The following is a 19,947-nucleotide window of genomic DNA, read 5'->3' as shown; positions in this document are numbered from 1 at the left end:
TGAGGCTTAAGCATTTCATGATGCTCAAAAATTATCTTTTAATGGTGGTAAGTTGGGTCACGAAGGCAGGAAGCAGGAGTTGGGAATGGTGTTTGGGCCCTAAGCAAGCCTTGCAAACTTCAAAGCACTCAGAGAAAGTAGTAATTATGGCACCTTTAATTGGAAAGCTGAGGCTAGGTTCCAGATCTGGCTTTGAGTCTGAGTTGAGAATGGTGTTTCAAGCTGGGTTTTCCCCAGGCAGTCTGAGGATGGGAGGGGTTGTACACTGGATTCTCTAGGGAATTAAAAGCTGGTACAAAAGTAGCTCTCTCCTACTACCAAGGTGTCTTCTCACACCATGTCCCACTTGTGACAAGGTGGCACACAAGCCAATCCTCCCAGAAGAGTTTAGGGTGGGCTCAGATTTGGAATCCAGTCAGTTCATTACTTCACCTCAAGCCTTTCCTTAGAAGTTTCTCCAGGTTGACAAATCTGGTTTCTTCCTCCCTAAGGTAGGGCTGAGTTCAGTACATAGGCCAGCAAAGGACATGACCCCTGCTATTCCTCTTCCTTAAGTGAAGGGTCATCTTGACCAGAGGCAGGACAGGGTCTGCCCATAGCTGGCTGCTTCCATCACCTGGACAAGGCTGGGCTCTGACCACAAGGAATTCTTGATAGATGACTAGTGGAGTCCCAAGGGGAGAGGGGATATTATATGCAGAGCTTGGGAATGTAGATGGGTACAATTCCCTCTGGCTACTAATCCCAATGTTCCTGCCCTAGTGCCCCTTGGTTTATGGTGGTGGGTACCTAAAGAGAATGAAGACCAAGCTTTGCTCGTTTGCCCTAAACTCTCATCACAGATTGGTTTCTCCCTTGCCTTGGTCTGCTACATGGCCATTTTGCCACTCATCTTATACCTAGGCTTCACTGACACTGGGCTGGGCTGTCTCCAGTCCTGGTCAGTGCCTGGCTGCCCTCATAGGGAGTGGGCTGATGCCTCCAGAACCTTGGCTGAGACACTGGCAAGAAATTCAAGAGAGGTGTGGTAGACACCAATAAACCAAGAACCCTGCCACCTCTGTGTGTGACCTTGGGCAGTTTACTTAGCCTTCCCTAGTCTCAGTGTCCCCAACTGCGAAAGCTCAGATCTCTTCCAGTTCTAAAATGTGATGAAGCCCTCCTGGTTGGGTCTAGGGTGGATAAGGCCTGAGCCATGGGGCTCTCCCAGGAAGACCCAAGGATGACTGGAGGGGACTCTCAGGGCCTTCCCCTTCAAAACCAAGAACTGCTGGTCAACTGAGATCAGTGCTGTGGTATGGCAGAAATGCCACTGGTTTGGGGCAAAAGATTCAGTCCTGAGTGGGCTGTCCTGCGCAAACAAGATTCTCCCTTTCTCAGGCAGTTACGAGGGTGAAATGAGTTCATGGAAAAGACAGTACTTTGCAAACTATAAAATACAATGCCAGCAAAATTTAAAATAAAGCCTGCTTTTACTTTTCTCCTGCAACCCTTTCACATAATATGCTCTCTACTCGAATCCCTAATTCAGGCAAACTGGAATGCTATAGACCATGGTTTGTAGACTCCAATGACCACAGGAGACCAAAAGGTCATGTAAAGGAGTGGAAAATACCAGATGGAGAGAGCCTGCTTTGCCAGAGACATGGTGAAGCCATGAGTGCCAGTTGATGCTGGTCAGGAGTTGATGAGGGGTGGCGAGCACAGGCTCCGGCTCCATCCAAAGGGAAAAGCAGCCCCCAGCTCCTGCTCCCAGCTCCCCCAACTGTGGTTCTGTGGGAGCTTACGTAGAAATGCCAAATCTTTGGATTTCTCAAGAGCAGTCAGAAACCTGGATTTCTGTGTGAAATCTTAACCAATAATTTGTAACATTTTAAAATTCTGACTAGGCCAAGAAAATAAAACACAGCTGCAGGCCAGATTCAGTACATGGCCACCAATTATTAACTTCTGCAGTAAAAAGACAATGGGTAAAACAAGGTTTTCCTCTACCTCAATCCTCTTAACATATCTGAGAAACGGCCTTTTCTTCCCACAGCAAAGGTCTACTGAGATTCTTATCTCAGCCCTAAGTCGGCAAAGGGGCTTCTAGAGTCTAGGCCAGCAGAGAGTGAGATGTCCACATATCCAGCTGGCGAGGGCCTAAAATACAATGGTCTCATCCCCCAGGTTCAGCTCTTACAAGGAACTCTATGATCTCCCTGGAGCCCCCAAAGGTTCAGTACTGACTCCAGTTTGGGTTTCAGGAAATGTTTAGATCTTCACCCTTTGTCTTTGAAGCCATCACCCACACTCCTGAAATATCTCTGGATAGTGCTGGAAGCCCACAGGTGGGTCTAGGTCCCCTTGGCCAGGAGCAACGGACACAGGCAACCTACTGGCACCCTGGCCCCTGCGTCCCCCGGCACCAGGCCTGTGGACCCACTGGTGCTTGGCCATGGCTGACTTCTGGCCAAAGCACCTGCCACACTGAGGACAGGGGTAGGGGCGTTCCCCACTATGGGTACGCCGGTGGGCTGCCATTTCAGAGCTCTGTCGGAAGCAGCGCCCACAGTCTGGGCAAGGGTAGGGCTTCTCGCCTGTATGGGTGCGCACATGGCGCCGAAGGTCTGAGGCATGAGCAAAGGCACGGCCACAATCTGGGCAGGGGAAGGGGGTCTCGCCACTGTGGACCCGCTGATGCTGGTAGAGGGCAGAGCTCTGGCTGAAGCAGTGGCCGCAGTCAGCACAGCGGTAGGGCTTCTCACCCGTGTGGACCCGTAGGTGGGTGGTGAGGGCAGAGCGCTGGGTGAAGGCCCGGCCACAGTCTGGGCAGCGGTGGGGCCGCTCCCCACGGTGGATGGCACGGTGCTTGCTCAGAGAGGAGGCCTGGGCAAAGCCTTTGCCACAGTCAGGGCAAGAGAAGGGCTTCTCACCCGTGTGGGTATACAGGTGCTCCACCAGAGTGGAGCGCCAGGCAAAGCTCTTCCCACACAGGTAGCAACCATGACGCTGGTCTGCTCTTGGGACAGGGGGATGGGCAAAGAGTGGGGGGCGACCCCTGCGAGGCACCGGGGATGGCTGCTCCAAACTGCAAGGGAGACCAGCAGAAGGGGATTTGAGCGCCTTTAGCCCAAGAGGCCGAGCATCCATAGAAAGGATCTTCTCCAGTGCTTCAGTGCCTTCTCTTAGTCCTTTCTCTTCTTTGTTTCTGGAATCTGCTGGGAGATAAGAGGAGAGCTCAGACCCTGGCTTCTTCATCCTGGTCCTTGAAGCCCACACCCCATAAGGCGAGAGAGGACTCTTATATTCAGCTACCTTCTGGACCCACAGCTGTCTCTGGGACTCTGTCAGTATAGACAGGGACGCTAAGGACACCTCTTCCTCAGCTGCACAGGACAGAAAGGAAAGCAGCAGAGACAGAGGCAGTAGGAAGCAACAGTACACTCTGCCTCAGGGCTGGGAAATGGCTGGGGGCAGGCAGAAGACATCTGACCGGGTCATGGGGAATGAGAAGATGCTTAAGAGTGCTTCAGGCAGCAGGAACAGCACAGAGGGACATGAACCCAGCTGAGCCAAGTTCAGGGGGGCTGGGTACATTGTGCAGCAAGTTGCCAGGATGAACTGCTAGAAGAAAACAGTAGAAGCCAAGAGGAAGGGGAGCTGCTACAAAAATATAACAAAATAAAAGGTAAACTAAAACACAGGACCTGGCCAAGGTGCTAGATGGAGGAATGATGTGGAGCTCAAGGGAGCCTGGAGACCAACTAGACACAGAGTTGCAGGTTGGGCGTGGAGAGGCAGGCATGCCAGGGACCCGCACCCCAGCAGGGCCTGGGCACACTCGGGGCCGCTTTCTAGGCTGAACCCAGAAGCCAGGCATAATCACCTCTGCTGGGAAGGCACCTCAGGGAAGGGTAAGGAGGTGGCAGAGGGCAGCAGGATGGGCAGGCCCACAGGAAGCCCCAAGAGGCGGAGTCCCCAGTGCTTCACCTGTGCCGCCTTCTGTCCCACACTCCGCCGCAGCCGGATCTCGGGAACCTGGACCCCACAGGTCAGCCTCTCCCTCCAGCCAGGAGATGAGGGCGGGCTTGGGGCCTCGGGACCCTGCGGAAGAAGAACGCACGCTGCGGGAGCCGCGCCCACCCGCGGTCCCGCCGTCCCAGACCCGGGCTCTCCCGCTCCCCGCGCAGGGCCCGGGGGCTGGGCGGGTGGCCGCGGCTGCGGGCCCGGGCGAGCAGAGGGGCCTCACCGAGCGCGCCCAGGTGGCCGTAGGTCTCCCGCATCACGTCCCGGTACAGGGCCCTCTGCGCGGGCCGCAGGCACCCCCACTCCTCCGGGGAGAAGTACACGGCCACGTCCGCGAAGTTCACGGGCTCGGGGCCCCTCCCCTCGCGCGCGGCCTCCTCTGGTTCCCGCGCGGGGAGCGGGGCCGGAGGCGGCGCCATGGGAAGCGCCAGCCCCGGGGACAGGCTAGCGCCGCCCCTGGTCCGCGGGGCCTCACGTGCCCCGGACACCGAGTCCGGGAAGCAGCCGCCGCCTCCCAGGGACCACGCGGATGGCTGAAAGCTAAGAGTCGGTGCTGAAGACACACGGAGAACCGGGGCTGGCGGCCGCTTTCCTAAGAAATGGCGGCAACGCGGCCTCACCAACTTGGCGCCTACGCGGTTTTGCCCAGATGACGACACCCCGGGGTCTCCGGTTGCTTGGTCGCCAGCCCTCAACCAAAATGGCCGCGGCGGCTACCAGTGCGGGAGCCAGCGCCCCGCCACGACCGGGGGCAGCGGGGCCACCGCGTCCCGCCCGGCCCCGCCCCGCGCTGGGCAGCCCCGCCCGGTTTGGAGGAACCCGCCGGGCGCGGCGGGAGCTCGGCGCTGGGCCTCCTGCTGCAGCCCCCGCTCGGCGCGCTCCGCCTTTGGAAATTGGGACGTTATTTTTCGTCGCTGGGCGGTTCATAATTGGGCTTTGGGCCATCACTGGCTGGCAGCAATCTTTCCCCAAATGTTGAGGGTAAAAAAAAAGTAGTGGGGCCCGTGGCTCAGTGGTTGAGCGTGGACCTATGAACCAGCAGGTCGCGGTTCCTATTCCCGGTCAGGGCACATGCCCGGGTTGTGGGCTCGATCCCCTGTAGGGGGCGTGCAGGGGGCAGCCAATCAATGACTCTCATTATTGATGGTTTTTCCTCTCTCTTTCCCTCTCCATTCCTCCTTCTGAAATCAATTAACAAAAAGTAGTGGGTAAAAAAGAACCTCTATTGGAAGTTTGTTGGAGCCTGAAATTCTGGGACCTTCTATTTCAGGAGATCCTGGGGAGAGTAGGATAAGATGTAAGAAAGGTCAGAAGAACCTTCTTTCTGCAAGCTTGCCCTCCCTCCACATGCCCTGCAGGATGCCTCCCCAACATTATTTGCCTCTAGCCCAGACCTGGCTCCTGAATTCCTCTTGATAAGAGAACCACCTGTCACTTGCCTCTGCATGGATGTCCCACAAACACCTCAGACTTGGTGTGGCTCAAGCTGAACTCATCCCTTTCTTCCCTCAACCTGCCCCTCCTGGGGTCTTTATCTCAGCAAATGGCACCAACTCTCCCCATCATTTCTATCTCCAAACCTCCCTCTCATTGGGCATATTTATTGACTGCCTACTCTGGCCCCCACACACCTTCATAAACACCCTGCCTTAAGAAGACTTGATACTTTTCCTTTGGCCAACTGAATCAATCACAGTATTTCACACATTTCATGGAAATGCACTCCCCATCTTCAGCAGGTTCTGGGTCTCGTCTGGAACTTTTCTCTGCTTGCCTCCTTCTGTAGTAGGTACTTAGACATGAGCAGGAACCATAGGCCAGGCGCAGAGAGTCACCAGGAGAAAAGACCCAGGTGCCTAGCAACAAGCAAAACTACAAGCCCTTGCAGGAGGACTCCCTTAAGCAGTAACCCCTGGAGTTGACATCTAGGCCTCAGCTGTGCTCCAGGCCAGAGCCTCAAAATCAGAGTGAATGCCATGCTGACATCAGGGCCAGATGCATTGACTAATGACCCCCTCCCCTGGGGCCAACCAACCAGTGGAGACTACCACCCTGAGGGGGCACAACTAGAAAGCTGATGAATATTCTATTGAGATTCTCCCCCTGAGAACTTGAGATAAAAGCTCTTAACATAGGGACCCCGAGGGTGCTCTCTCTCCTTTTCCAGGAGCATGCTCCAGCCTTTCCTCCCTCTCCCCTCTCAAGGCACATATCTCTCACCAGCTCTCTCTAAATCCCTCCCTTCCCTAAGCTCCAAGGACCCTTCTTCTGCCTCTGTAGCTCATTTCCTGAGCCCATTTCTTCTATGGCTCACTTCTTCTACCACTGTGACTTTCTAAATAAACTTTCTCTTGTAGTTTGAGTCTTGCCTCTGAATTCTTTCTTAGCCAGAACTCAAGTACTAAGGTTGCTGAACTGAGGTCTAACACCTGGTGCCGTTTTGCTGTCAACACTTCCAAAGCCCCCTTCCTGGGGCTTCCACCTGACACATATTTGGTGGATGCTTCCCCCACCACCAGGGGAGCCTGAAAGTAAAGAGTTGATTATGGCAGAAAGGGAAGAGAAGACAAAAAGTCTGGAAAGGGTAAGGCCACAGAGTTGCCTAGGGACTCAACCTCAGCTCTAGCTCTGACACAAGAGAAAACAGAAAATTTCCATTAAGAGCAATAGCATTTTGTCAACTGTCAGTGCCCACTCCTCACAGTGGTGCCTATGACCGGCCTGGAACAGCTCTGGGTAGTCCTAAAAACTCACAGCGGGATCTGGACCCTCCTGGGGAATAAGCTGGGGGAGGGTTTGAACCCCTGGATTGTCCCTGGGGGACTATGGCACCAGACTGCTGGACCTCTGGCTGAAGGACCTCCTATAGTGGGGACGGAAGTAGGGCCCCCTGCCTGAGTCAGCAGGTAGCACGAGAGGTACTAGCTAAGGCGGAGGTAGGTGCCACACTAGTTGCAAAGGGTCCCTCTCCAGAGCGTGCACTGGACCAGGTTAAAGGTGATGGCAAAGCATGACTGCACTGAGGCAGGGATGGGAGTGCTGCATTAGTGCCAGGTGTTAAGGTTGGGCACGGGGGGCGGGGGCAAGGAGAGGGCTCAGACATAAGGTCAGTGTTTCTGATCCCAGGGAGCTCATACAACTCCCAAACAGACTCCTCCTGGCCCTTCCTAAATGTATTGCTCTTCTGAGTGGCTGTTGTGAAACACCACAGATTCAAAACTTGCCCTGTTAATTGTCCAAGGCCTATTCATGTTCAGGTTACAGAACCAACCTTCACAATGGCAGAAGCATTCAGATGGGCCCCTGGCCCCTGGCCGTTCTCCCTAAACTGTGTTTGCCAACTAAAGGGCTCATGAGTCAGGATCAACCAGAGGAGCAGCTGTTACAGGGCCCAGGGACAGAAAGGTGAACTGCCTCCATCCTAAACTTGAATTCACACACTGCCACTGACCTAGAGTTCAGACGATTCAAACAACGTGACCTGGTCATGGGACCACTGGATGCCTCAGTCAATTGAGAAAGAGAAGGTCAAGATTTCAGTCTCCAGTGGGTGTTAGAAATTCAGGTCAAGAAAAATTAGTAAGGAACATGTAGATGTTTCTTGCTTAACAAAACATTTTCCCTTCCAGCTGGAACTGGGACATTGCCCCCACTTCTCACACTTCCATCTTTCTCAGGCTTCCTCTCTCCTGGAGATCCTGAGTATCTGCACCCCACAACTGGGTCTCCTGCTCTACCCAGGAGGGCTGTTTTGGGGCCTGGGAATCCTGGGGAAGGACCCTAACCACTCAAAAAACCCAAAACATTTCTTAATACTACCTCTGCATTCATTTAATGAAAATGTATTGGGTACCTCTATGCCAGGCATCAAGATGTTCTAGATGTTGGAAGTCTTGGTGAACCAAGATAAGGTTCCTGCTCTAAGTTTACATTAAACTCTAAATTTACACTAAGGGAGAGAGATACTAAGTATGAGCTCTGCTGGCACAGGTATGGAGACCTTTGGGCAGACTGTGCTCAGGTCTAATAGACACAGAGCCACAGTTCTGAGATTTTCAGTATGGGCAGAAGAGCTCCAACAGGAATTTCTTGGAGAGGGCATTTGAGAAGGACATTGAAGGATGTTAGATTTGGATGTGCAGTGTATACAGTGCAGTACAGCTAGAGCATAGGCTCACTGAGCTAGAGGCACGTCCAAACACCCCATTTACCTGGAGCCAAAAGGGGTGGCTTGCCTGTAGGGAGAGAAAGATCTGGTTTGAATTGGAGGTTAGCGTGCCAGGGGCCTTCGTGTCGTGACACAGGTTCTGAAGTGTCTGCAGAAAGCCCTGGAGAGCAACTGAAGGAGTCTGACAGAGGAGACGTAGTTATGAATTCCAGGTTAGGCTGATCTGTCGGGAATCACAGGGAAGGGAGTCACCTGAGGCGGGAGTAGGGGCGAGTAGGGCACCGGGCCCTTGCCATCCCACCTGCCCCCTTCCCTTTTCAGAGATCAGGCACAGCGGGCCCTCAGGAAGCGCGCCCAGGTGGCCATAGGTCCGCCGCATCACGTCCTGGTCCCAGGCCCTCTACGCGGGCAGCAGACAGCCCCACTCCTCGGGGAAGAAATACACGGCCACCTCCACGAAGCCCCCGGCGCCTGGCCTTCCCACCCCACTCTTCCTTCCGTCCGGGCCTTTGCGGGCACCTCTGCGGGAAGCCTGCAGCAGGCACCGGGCTGGAGCCATGCGCGACCCTGGCTCGAGGACGGATACTGCCGGGCACTGGGCCTCCGGGGACCGGGTCCTCCGACCTAAGAGACCGGAACTAGCTCGGGTGGGGCCGCTCTAGGACGCCGAGAACTGGGAGCGCGAACTCGGTGGTCCCAGCGCCGAGGAAAGGAAGGCGCCCCCAGAAAAGACGGTGGTACTCCGGCGTCTTTACTTCTGGAGGAAGGCGTCCAAGGGCTTCAGTGTGGGCCTGGTGTTGAGGAGCTGGCTTGGTAACCCGAGGTTCCTCTCTTGCTGTTCCGCGAGCGGCCTTGGAAGCGCCCTCGCCCGTCGTTAGAAGCCGCAGCCTCCTCGGCGTCCGACGTCGGGTGAGCTGCGAGCGTGGTGCGCGGGCCGGGCGGCTGGGGCCCAGCAGCGGGGGAGACGGGGCCCGCGAGCCGGGCCACTGGCCACACGTCCACTCCCTAATCCCCGCAAGAAGGCCCCCTCAGTGACCAGCCTTAATTCAGAAACATTTTTGGCAAACCAATTCATTTCTCGATTTTTTTTTCATTTACAAGATACAGAATATTCTCTCCTTCCACCCTATTCCTCTCTTAACAGTTTCCTAAATGTCCCTCCAGAGATCGTCAGTTTATGTATGTATGTATGTGTCTATTACCTATATCTGGTATTTCCAACATTTACTGTATCTTTAACTGAGGACACTGAGCCGAATGCCTCTGCCTCAAAGTTCAGTTATTTCACAGAAGAGGAAACTAAGGCCCAGTTGTTACCCAAAGTCAGGCAGCCCATTAGTGACTCTGGGTCTTTAGACTCCTAAATGCCAGCCTTTTCCCCCACCTCCTCCTGCCTCTTCCAGGCCGGTTCCAGAAAAGCAACATGAATATTTTGAATTTACTGACCCCTGCCAACCTTGTGAAAATGACCTGGATTCTTAATTTATTCAATTATGATTGCATAAAACATTGGATGAGTTACTGGATGACAGGGCTCGTTGTTTTAATGCTCCATTTAAATATGCCCCCTGATCTACTAATTCCAAGCTCTCCTAACAGAATAATGGCAGACTATGCAAGAGCTACAGTTGGTTCTGTGATAAGACAAAGACTAATAACCTTCGCTTACCTTGATTGATCACTTAGTATATGCCAGACTCTGTTCTAAGTGCTTTTTCTTGTTAATTCATTTAACCCTCACAACACTTCAGAGATAGGTACCTTTCTGGATCAGGAGGTTGAAGACCAGAGGGATAATCTTGCCCCAGTACACACAGCTAGTAAGTGAAGACCCAGGCAGTCCGACTCCAGAACCCATGCTGTATTGCCTCAAATGATTGAAGGCACAATTTTGGCAAAGAGAGGTGGGATTTTAGGACACATTACCAAGATGCAGTTGTAATGTGGGGTAGTGCAAGAAGCAGGGAACTAGGAGGTCAGAAGAGCTGCTTCTGGTCACACACACGATTCCACACTGTCGTACAAATGTAGAGAGAAAAAATTTAAATGATGGGCTATGGTAAGTACTGAAAAGTAAATATGAAGCTTATGTGTAGGGGTCATGTCATGGGGGAAAAATGTCATTCAGGCCCTGGCTGGTGTGGCTCAGTGGTTAGTCAGCCCGTGCATCAAAGGGTTGTGAGGCAGGTTCAATTCCCAGTCAAGGGCACATACCTGGGTTGCAGGTTCCATTCCCCAGCCCTAATTGGGCGAGTGTGGGAGGCAACCAATCAATGTATATCTCTCACATCGATATTTCTCTCTCTCTCTCTCTCCCCCCCCTCCACTCTCTCTAAAAATCAGTGGAAAAATTATCCTCTGGTGAGGATTTAAAAAAAAAGTCATTCAGTGTTTGGGAGGTATATGAAATTACCCTGGAGCAAGGGTGACTGGCTTCACTAAAGGTACCCTGTAGCAGCTCTCACTGGTGGCCTCCTCTTGCTCTGGCTGTTGTTGATTTAGGCCTGGGGTCTCCTAGCTGGTCTCTGGGCTTCTGGCCTCTTGCCTTTCTCATCCATCCAGCATTGCAGCCTGGTATGGTGAAAAGAGCAAGAGCATCAGATGAGAAATTGGAGGGTTGGGTTCCAGGCCTACCTCTGCCACTAGCTCAGCTGTGATCTGAAGAAAGTCCCTTCCCTCCTCTGGGCCTCAGCCTTTCTCAGAGCCTATTCGTGGAACGATATCCTCATGATATGCTTGGTGGACTGCACCCCAGGTATGTGCCCCTTAGAGAGTGCCCTCAACAAAGAAACCTATCCCACCCTCTGCTTTCCAAACCCTGCTTAAAACATTGAACTAGACAGTTCCAACAGCTCCCTTCCAGCTCTAAAATGCTGTAGTCCACCCTGTCATTATTCCCAGGGCCACCCCAGGAACAGAATCCTCCATCTTCCTCACTCAGCCAAAAACCTTATCATGGTTCTGGGCTCGTCTGATGCTCTCAGCCACCACATCCAGCCCACAGACAGGCTCTGTCCATTCATCTTCCAGTGTTTACCAGTAGTCCTGCTACTCCCTATCTCCACTCTACAGTCCATTCTCAGCACAGAGTCAGGTTTTGTTTTTTAAATGTTTTTATTGATTTCAAAGAGACAAGGGGAAAGGGAGAGAGAGAGAAAAACATCAATGATGAGAGTCATTGATCAGCTGCCTCCTGCATGCCCCCGACTGGGCATCAAGCCCGCAACTCCAGCATGTGCCCTGACGAGGAATTGAACCATGACCTCCTGGTTCATAGGTTGAAGCTCAACCACTGAGCCATACTGGCTGCACTTGAGTGGGTTTTTAAAATGCAAATACATATATTATAAATCAAATCACCTTGACACTCTGCTCACCTTGATGCTCCCCTCCCCCCCAGTGGTTTATATGAGGTACTAGAGTACTCAAATTCATAGAGACAGAAAGTAGAATGGTGGTTGTCAGGGGCTGGGGAAGGCGGCATAGGGCATTACTGTTTAATGAAGACAAAGCTTCAGTTGGGGAAAATGAAAAAAAGTTCTGGAGAGGGATGGTGGTGGTGGTTGCACAACAGTGTGAATGTACCCAGTGCCACTAAACCTTACTCTTAAAGGTATTAAAATGGCCCTGGCTGGTGTGGCTCAGTTGGTTGAATATCCTCTCATGAACTGAAAGGTTGCCAATTTGATTCCCAGTCAGGGCACATACCCAGGTTGAGGGTTCAATCCCAGGTCAGGGTGCTGTGAGAGGCAACCAATTGATGTTTCTGTCTCTCTCCCTCTCCTCCCCCTCTATCTAAAATCTATAAATCATATTTTTCAAAAATTTTAAATGGTACATTCTGTGTTATATATTTTACTGCAAAACAGAAACAACCCAGTGACCTTCCAGTGTATTTAGAATAAAATCCAAACTTTGCATCATGGCAAGCAAGAGCTCTGTAACTTGTACCCTTCCCCTACTCCAAGCTCATCTGTAAATCTCCTCTCAGTTCCTCAAGCCAGCCACCAGTGTCCTTTCTGTACCTCACCCAAACTCATCCTTTCCTCAGAGCATGGCACTTGCTGTTTCCTCTGTTCAGAAACTCTTCTACTCTCCTCCCCACTCTACCCCCACCCTTCATCCCAACCTCTAAAACCCTGCCCTCTCCAACTCCCATATCCTGCCAGGCTGACCATTGCCCTTTGGCTCCTGCTCATCATTTGGAACACAGCTCAAATGTCTCATCCTGCCCTGGCCGGCGTAGCTCAGTTGGTTGGGCGGTGTCCTGTGCACCACAAGGTTGCCTTTCAATCCCCCAATCATGTGGCGGGTGTGCAGGAAGTAGGGGACATGCAGGAGGCAGCCGATTGATGTCATTGCTCTCACATCAGTGTTTCTCTCTGTCCTCCCCCTTCCTCTCTCTAAAAAATCAATAAAAATCTGGTTTTAAAAATGTCTCATCCTTACCAAGTCTGGCCTAGGTATCCATCTGCAACAGGCACTTTCAGCACATCTTCTGTTTTAGTTCCTTTGTAGTGTTTACTATTTGCAATACACTACCTGTTGTATTTATATACTGGCTTATCACTAGTCCTACACCCCCCACCCAAATGTAAGTTCTAAGAGGATTCCTGTGTCTGTTTTCCCTGCTATATCCTGGCACAAAGAATAGTTCTTAGTACATGGCAAATGCTTACTATATATCTGTTAAATAGATAAAGGAAAAAGAAAGAGCAGACAGCACTCATCCTGTGTCTCATGCTGACCTTGGCAGTGCTGTGCTTGACACGCTGTGCCTGGTTCTGCTCCCCGCTCCCTAGTGGCACCTCCTCTCCACCTTCTCTTTGACTCACCCCGCTCCACTACTGGTCACCCCTGGGCCTTCACACCCTCCACTCCTGACTGCCCCTTGTCCAGCAGTCAGGCTCCCTCTCTCCAGCTCTCTGTGCTTGGAATCTCTGGGACTGACTTGTTCACAGCTCACATTGGCAGTCAATGAGCCAAGCAGATACTATGGCAAAGCCTCTCCTGGGTATCTTTCTTCCCAGTTCCAAGGTCAGGAAGCAAGAAAAGGTCTTGCTCTTTAGCATGGTCCCAGCTCCTTATCAGCTCTAAGAGCAGATGTCCAACAGGTCTCTAGTGTCCAGTCTCCTTCCACAGGTCATACTCTACAGTTTACAAAAACATCTTTTTTTAAAAATATATTTTTTCTTTATTGATTTTCAGAGAGAGAGAGGGAGAGGGAGAAAGAGAAACATCAATGTGCAAGCAGAACCAGAGGTCAAGCCTGTAACCTGGGCATGTGCCCTGACTAGGAACTGAACTAGCAACCTCTTGGTGCACGGGACAGCGCCCAACCAAGTGAGCCACACCAGTCAGGGCCAAAGACATCTTCTGACAGTAGCTATCAAACAGCCCTGCTTCTCAAGAACTTTCTTTGGCTCCTCAATGCCTACAGGATAATCCTTAAGCTCCTTTGCTGGGATCTGTGGCCCTTCCAGGTTGGCATCCACCCCTCTCCTGCATGTCTGCCATTAGTCATTACCTAGTTCTTTTTTTAAAACTGGTTTTAGAGAGAGGAAGGGAGAGAGAGATGTGAGAGAGAAACTTCTATTGATTGCCTCTTGAACTCTCCCTGACCGGGGATCAAATGTGCAACCTGGGTATGTGCCCTGGCCAGGAATCCACCCACCACCTTTTTGTGTACAGGGACTCTGCTCCAACTGAGCCACACTGGCCAGGGCCATTACCTAGTTCTTTATGTTTCAGTCAACTAGAACTACTACCATTCCTTATACATGCCTATCCTGGTTGAAATCTTTCTCATCCTTCCAGGCCAATTTGAACCACTTCTTCCAGGAAACCTTCCTTGTTTCACCCTAGGTCTCCTCTTGATCCCCTTCACATACTATTTTGTATTGGTTAGAATAATAATAAAAATTGGTGTTTATTAAATACTAATGTGCAAGGTACTCTTCTATATGACCTCACTTAATCCTACAGCAGTTTTATGAGGCAGGTGCTATTATCCAGGTTTTATAGATGAAGATACTAAGGCACAAAGGGGTGATTTGGGGTAAGTGACTTGCCCAAGATTGCCTAACTAAAAAGCAAGTGAGTCAGGATCTGAGCCCAGACAGTCTGAATCCAGAGACCATTCTCTTACCTCTATTCCACAGTGTCCATTTTTTACCCTTTTTATGAAACAAGGCTCCCTTGCTGCTCCCTTTACCTGAAAATCTCCCCACACACCAATTACTACCTAATGCTATGGGAAGCACAACTCTCTCAAGATGCATTTCCTGGGATATCAACAACGAGGATGGGTTAGGTGGTACCTCTGGCTGGACATCCTTCATCACAGCCGCAATCACTCTTTTCTGAGTCAGCGTGTGTCTGGAGCCCAGCACACGCTGACTAAAACCCACAGAGGCCTCAGATGTTTGTTGAATGATGAATGGAGTCAGCCTTCCTCAGCCCAGAATTCCCTTATCACCTAGCTGTCTCTCCAACAGAAGGTCACTGAATATTGGCTGTACTTTTCTTAGGGAAAGGTCACTGGCTTAGGCAGGCCTCTAAGTTTTCCTGCTGAGACTCTCCCAAACAGGCAGGGTTGGGCCCTGCATCCTGAGGAGCCACCCCTAGTCCCAAGGCGAGGCCACTCTCTCACTGGGAAGTAAGGATCAAAAAACCTTTTTTATTTTTATTTTTTTATTTATTGATTTGAGGAAGACAGACAGAGAGAGAAACATCATCCACCTATCCATATACTCATTGGTTGATTCCTGTATGTGGTCTGGCCGGGGATCAAACCTCCAACCTTGGCATATCCCGATGACACTCTAACATAGTCAGGGTCAAGAAACCTGTCTTGTAGTTGCTGTTTGCTGTCCTCCTGGCTTCCTGCCCAGATATAATCCCTCACCTCACTCTCACCTGAGACCCTGACTTGGGTCTACCCAGATATGACTGTTCAGAGAAAGTGGTAGAAATATCTGGGCTCTGTGTCAGTTTCCAGCTTTGCTGCCTTAAAGCAATGAAATGTTGAAAAAAATCACTTCACCTCTCTGAGCCTCAGTTTGCTCATCTGCAAAACATGACTATTACTATCCATGCCCTGCCTCCTTAGCCTTTCTGAAGCGTAAAATGTCGATAATCTCCTCTTTCAACACATTGCACATTTACTAATCATATGTACTATCTTGTTAAATTTTCAGTCTTCACAGTAACCCTTTCCTTTGAGGTAGATATGAGTAATCCTCATTTTACAGATGAGGGAGTGAGACTGGGGAGGGCCAGACTTACCAGCTGTGCCTCGGGCAGAGACTAGCTCTGCTCTGGGTTTCTGTGCTCTTTCCACCCACTCCACTTCCTGGGCTCCCTGCTGGTGTCAGCTAGCCAGGGCTTGAACACACCCTCCATCTGGGCCCCTTCCCCAAGCCTGGGCCCTCCTCAGTATTTACCTCTCATGTAGATAAGCAGCAAGGGGTGTTTTTTGAGACAGTGGAAAGATCGTGGTTGCACCTGCTACTGAAATAACACTGAGAAAAGTCTAGCATCTCACTCTCTTCATTTTATAGAAAAATTGGGGAAAGAGGTGTTAAGTTTAATCTAGTTGAATCTTTACAGGCACTTTCCTTTTTACATGTTTGAAAAATTGAGGGATCCTTGAGGGAAGCCCAAGGGATGAATTTGGGTTCCCATGTCCCTGATTGAGGAGCCTCCCTCAGAGCCCGTCAGTCGGTCCTTACTGCCGAGGTCAGGCTCAACCCCACAAGTGGGAGTCACTCACCCGCACTCCTCAAAGATGTCTGGGTAGTGCCGGAACAGCACCGGCGGGTCCCGGTCACCTCGAACCGGGGCCCGAGGCACAGCCCGGATCCCAGGCCTCCGGCCTCGCCGGCCCCCAGAGCAGGAGCGATGGATCCACTGGTGCGCTTCCACCGCAAACTTCCTCTTGAAGCGCATGCCACACTCGGGGCAGGGGAAGGGCCGCTCCCCGGAGTGCATGCGCCGATGGCTGACCAGCAGCGACGGGTAGGTGAAGCGGCGACCACAGTCTGCACATACGTGGCGCCGCTGGCTGGCCTGAGAGCTCACGCTGGGCACCGGGGCTGGGGGCTGCGCACCTGTGCTCTGGTCCCAGGCAGTTTTTGTTGATGGCTGTGCCCTTTCCGAGGCCTTGCTGGTAGCCGAGTCAGAGTTGTGTTTAATTAGCTCCTCAGGCCTGTCCTCAGGAGTCTTTCTAGGTCCCTTGGATCCTGGTACTGCCTTGGGTTCCTCTTCCTTCTTATTTGGGGTGTTTCCTGGGAAACAGGAAATTAAGATACATTTCAAAACACATCTGCTTAGACTGTCTCAGGTTATAGGATGCTTTTACTTAAAAAAGTGCCAGAAAAATACTGCACAGTGATTAACACACAGGCTCTGAAAGGACAGTAAACAAGTTCAAATCTCTTAAGTGACTTATCTGGGCCTTGGTTCCTCATGTGTCAAATGGGAATCATAATGATTTCTTTACAGAGGTTTTGGAAGAATTAAATCAGAACATGTTGAGCACTCAGTAAATGCTCCATGAGCAGTAGCTATTACTGTTTTTTCTCGATTTTCTGTAGGGTAAGCCTTTTACAGAGGAGGAAACCTATTTGCTGGAGATCACTGCTGGGGGATGAGGGGAACAGAGCCAAGCTCTCGGTTGCTGGGCATTTTCTCTGCTCTGCTTGAGGACTGTGGAAGGCGGGTCTGAAGTTACTTCCAATCCTCCGGGATTTTAGTTGTTCCTGAAAAAGGGAGAGTAAGTGGTGTTTTCTACCACAGGGATCTGGAAGCCTGAGTGTTGGACTTGTGCTCCTGATTTTCCTGCTCTGGTCTCGACATGATGACTGTCTCAAGTTCTGAAAATTTTGTACCAGTTCTGCCTCCTTTCCTCTGTTATCCAACACTGGGTGGCTCTTTCATTCCTTTAGGGATGCTGGGAGTGGGGATCTTAAAAAACAGGAAACCCTGGAGTGCCAGGTGGGGGAGACTTGGGACAATCCCTCACCTCTCAGAGCTCCTCCCACGCATTCCCCCTCCTCAGGATCCTGGGCGGCCGGGTTCCAAGCCTCACTCTCCTGTTCCATCCAAGAGATGAGGTCTGGTTTGGGGCCTGGGAGTCCTGGGAGAGAATAGGGATCATTGCCAACCTGAGAGGCTGCCCTGGGAAGATGGCATCCCCCTGCAGGGTGAGGGCACTTCCTCAGAACTTATGCTCAACGTGATGGTGTCTCAATGCTCCCTGCCTGGAGGGAGCGGATTCGGGTTGGAAGAACTCCCAAGGGGGTACCTGAGGCCCTGGGAACAGAAGGTGGCTGGTCCCGTTGGTGGAATAGTTCGGGATTAGGGCGCACAATCCTCCGAGTCCCTCTATTTCATCTCCTCTGTGAACCCCAGTGGAGGAGGAGGGGGGCTCTGACCCCGGCCTCACCGAGGGCGCCCAGGTGGCCGTAGGTCTCCCGCATCACGTCCCGGTACAGGGCCCTCTGCGCGGGCCGCAGGCACCCCCACTCCTCCGGGGAGAAGTACACGGCCACGTCCGCGAAGCTCACGGACCCGGGCTTCTGGCAGCGAGGCCGGGTCTCCCCAGCTGTCAGCGCCGGGAGCGGGGCTGGGGGTGGCGCCATGGGGCCTCCCAGCCCCGAGCAGCGGCCGCCTTGTCCCCGGGGCCACCGCCTCCCGCGCCCGGCTCCGCGTTCGTCGTCCGCAGGACCGGCTCCCCGGGCCGCGGCCCCCCCAGCCTGGGCGCCGAGCGCAGCCGCGGAAACCGGAGTAGCAGGGACTGGCTGCTAGGGACTCGGGGGTTCTGAGAGGGACACACCAACCCCCTCGGTGTTTATTCACTTCTTGGCAGCTTGGCCACAGACACCCGGGTTGCGGGACCCGGAAGGTGCCTTCAGAAAATATGGCGACATCCCGGCTTCAGTTGTCACTGACTGCTCTTAAGGGCGCCGTCCCCTGATCATATCAAACATGGCGCCGGTCCGGCTTCTCAGGTCTCATCATCCACTTGCCCTCAAGTAAAATGGCCGCTGCAGGTGGCTTTCAGGGGGAAGACGGGATGGAGGGAGGTCGTGGGGGAGCCTTCTTGCCTTCAAGAAAGATGGACGGGCCGGCGGCGCCCAGCGGCCGCTGATTGGCCCGCGCGCAGGAAGCGGCTGCGCGAGGCGGCGGGAGGCCGGGAGGGCGCGCCGGGTCTCGGGGGCTGCCCTGAGCCCGATCGGGGCCTGGGCGCTTGCGGAGCCCGCGGCTGTGTCCCGACGGTCTTCTCTCCACGCCTCGCGCCGGCGGCGTCGGGTCCCCAGCCGCGGGGGGAAGACGCGCACGCTCAGGGCAAACCCTGGGGGCGGCCGAGGTCGAAAGCACGTGGCGTTCACTGCGGGGACCGCGGCGGCGGGGCTCCCGACCGCTTGGGCCACGCTCGGCTCCCGCGGGCCCCCGCCTGGAGCAGCGGGCGAAGGAATGTGTTTGGCGAGGTTCGAATTGGAATGGGCAAATTTTAAGTTACATTTTATTGTTTTCCAAATTAATTAATATGTGAGGTTTTTTAGAAGTGACACAAAAGTTTTTGTAATGACAAAAGTAATCCCCTGTACCTTTTCCCCTGTTCTCCAGAGGCAATTACTTTCAACTCTTTTTATTCATTTGAATTATATCGTACATACAGTAAAACGCACAGATCTGCTGTGTAAAATTCGCCAAGTTTTGACAAATGTATACAACCGTATTAACCATCACCCCCAACAAGATACAGGACATTGATGTCGCCCCTGAATGTTTCTTTGTGCACACTTTCCAGTCAATAAACAATTTTTTGTTGTAAAATACACATCACATTAACTATTACACATCGGTCATTTTAAACTGTACAATGCAGTGGCATTTAGTACATTTACAGTGCACAAGGGTCACTACTTTCATCACCCCTAAAGGAAGCCACCTACCTGCTCACTGAAAAGCCACTCCCATTCTCCCCTTCCTGCACCCGGTGGCAGCCACTAATCTGCTTTCTGTCTCTAGATTTGCTTTTTCTGGGTGTTTCATATAAATGGAGCCATGCACTGTGGCCTTTCCTGCCTGGCTTCTGTTGTGTTTTCAAGGTTTATCCATGTCGCATATGTCAGTGTTTCATTCCTTTTTGTGGCTGAATAATATTCCATTGTATGGATACGTCATATTTTGTTTATTCATCAGTTGATGGAGATGGACTTTTGGGTGGTTTCCACCTTTTGTCTAGTACTGCTTTGAACATTTATGTACAGCCCCTAGGGCCCTGGTGGGGGATTGAACCTGCAAACTTTTTGGTGTACTGGACAATTCTCCACCCAACAGGGCCGGAGATTGAGCCTGCAACCACGGTACTGCCCTTGGCTGGAATCAAACCCGGGACCTTTCAGTCATCCAGCCAACACTCTAACCACTGAACCAAACCGGCTAGCGCCATTTAACCATTTTTATGTTTACAATTCAGTGGCATTAATTATATTTACAGTGTTGTGCAACCATCACCACTATCAATTTTCAAAATGTTTTCATCACAGTGAAAGAAAACCCAGAACCCATTAAGCAGTCACTTTCCATTCTCCTCTCCGGAAGCCCTTGATAGTTTTTCATTTTTCTGTCTGTATGAATTTGCCTGTCCTACTACCTCATATAAGTGGAATCATGCAATATTTGTCCTTTTGTGTCTGGCTTCTTTCACTTAACATAGTGTTTTCAAGATTTATCCATGTTGTGGCATGAATCAGCACTTC

At 52.0% G+C, this 19,947-nt stretch overlaps 2 protein-coding genes across 4 annotated transcripts; both read right to left on the bottom strand.

The window, feature by feature from the left end:
• On the bottom strand, window positions 1-4,721 carry LOC308555004 (zinc finger protein 764-like). 2 transcript variants are annotated; one of them, XM_081132739.1, is made up of 3 exons: window positions 4,232-4,721; window positions 3,973-4,086; window positions 1-3,200 (listed from the first exon to the last, which is right to left on the bottom strand). In XM_081132739.1, the coding sequence occupies exons 1-3, from the start codon at window positions 4,425-4,427 to the stop codon at window positions 2,284-2,286; spliced, it is 1,227 nt and encodes a 408-aa protein (XP_080988865.1). In that variant the 5' UTR covers window positions 4,428-4,721; the 3' UTR covers window positions 1-2,283. The 2 variants fall into 2 exon arrangements, with proteins under 2 accessions (XP_080988865.1, XP_080988866.1); XM_081132740.1 differs by having other exon boundaries at window positions 1-3,197.
• Window positions 4,722-14,878: 10,157 nt separating this feature from the next.
• On the bottom strand, window positions 14,879-18,176 carry ZNF688 (zinc finger protein 688). Of its 2 annotated transcripts, XM_081131271.1 has the most exons (3): window positions 17,625-18,176; window positions 17,202-17,315; window positions 14,879-16,464 (listed from the first exon to the last, which is right to left on the bottom strand). In XM_081131271.1, exons 1-3 carry the CDS (start codon window positions 17,818-17,820, stop codon window positions 15,947-15,949), a joined length of 828 nt encoding a protein of 275 aa, XP_080987397.1. In that variant the 5' UTR covers window positions 17,821-18,176; the 3' UTR covers window positions 14,879-15,946. The 2 variants fall into 2 exon arrangements, with proteins under 2 accessions (XP_080987397.1, XP_080987398.1); XM_081131272.1 differs by lacking the exon at window positions 17,202-17,315.
• Between the last annotated feature and the right edge of the window lie 1,771 nt (window positions 18,177-19,947).

This window comes from Miniopterus schreibersii (assembly GCF_964146895.1).
Source record: "Miniopterus schreibersii genome assembly, chromosome: 3".
NCBI classification, from domain to species: Eukaryota; Metazoa; Chordata; class Mammalia; order Chiroptera; family Miniopteridae; genus Miniopterus; species Miniopterus schreibersii.
This window is presented reverse-complemented; position numbering and strand designations above follow the sequence as displayed.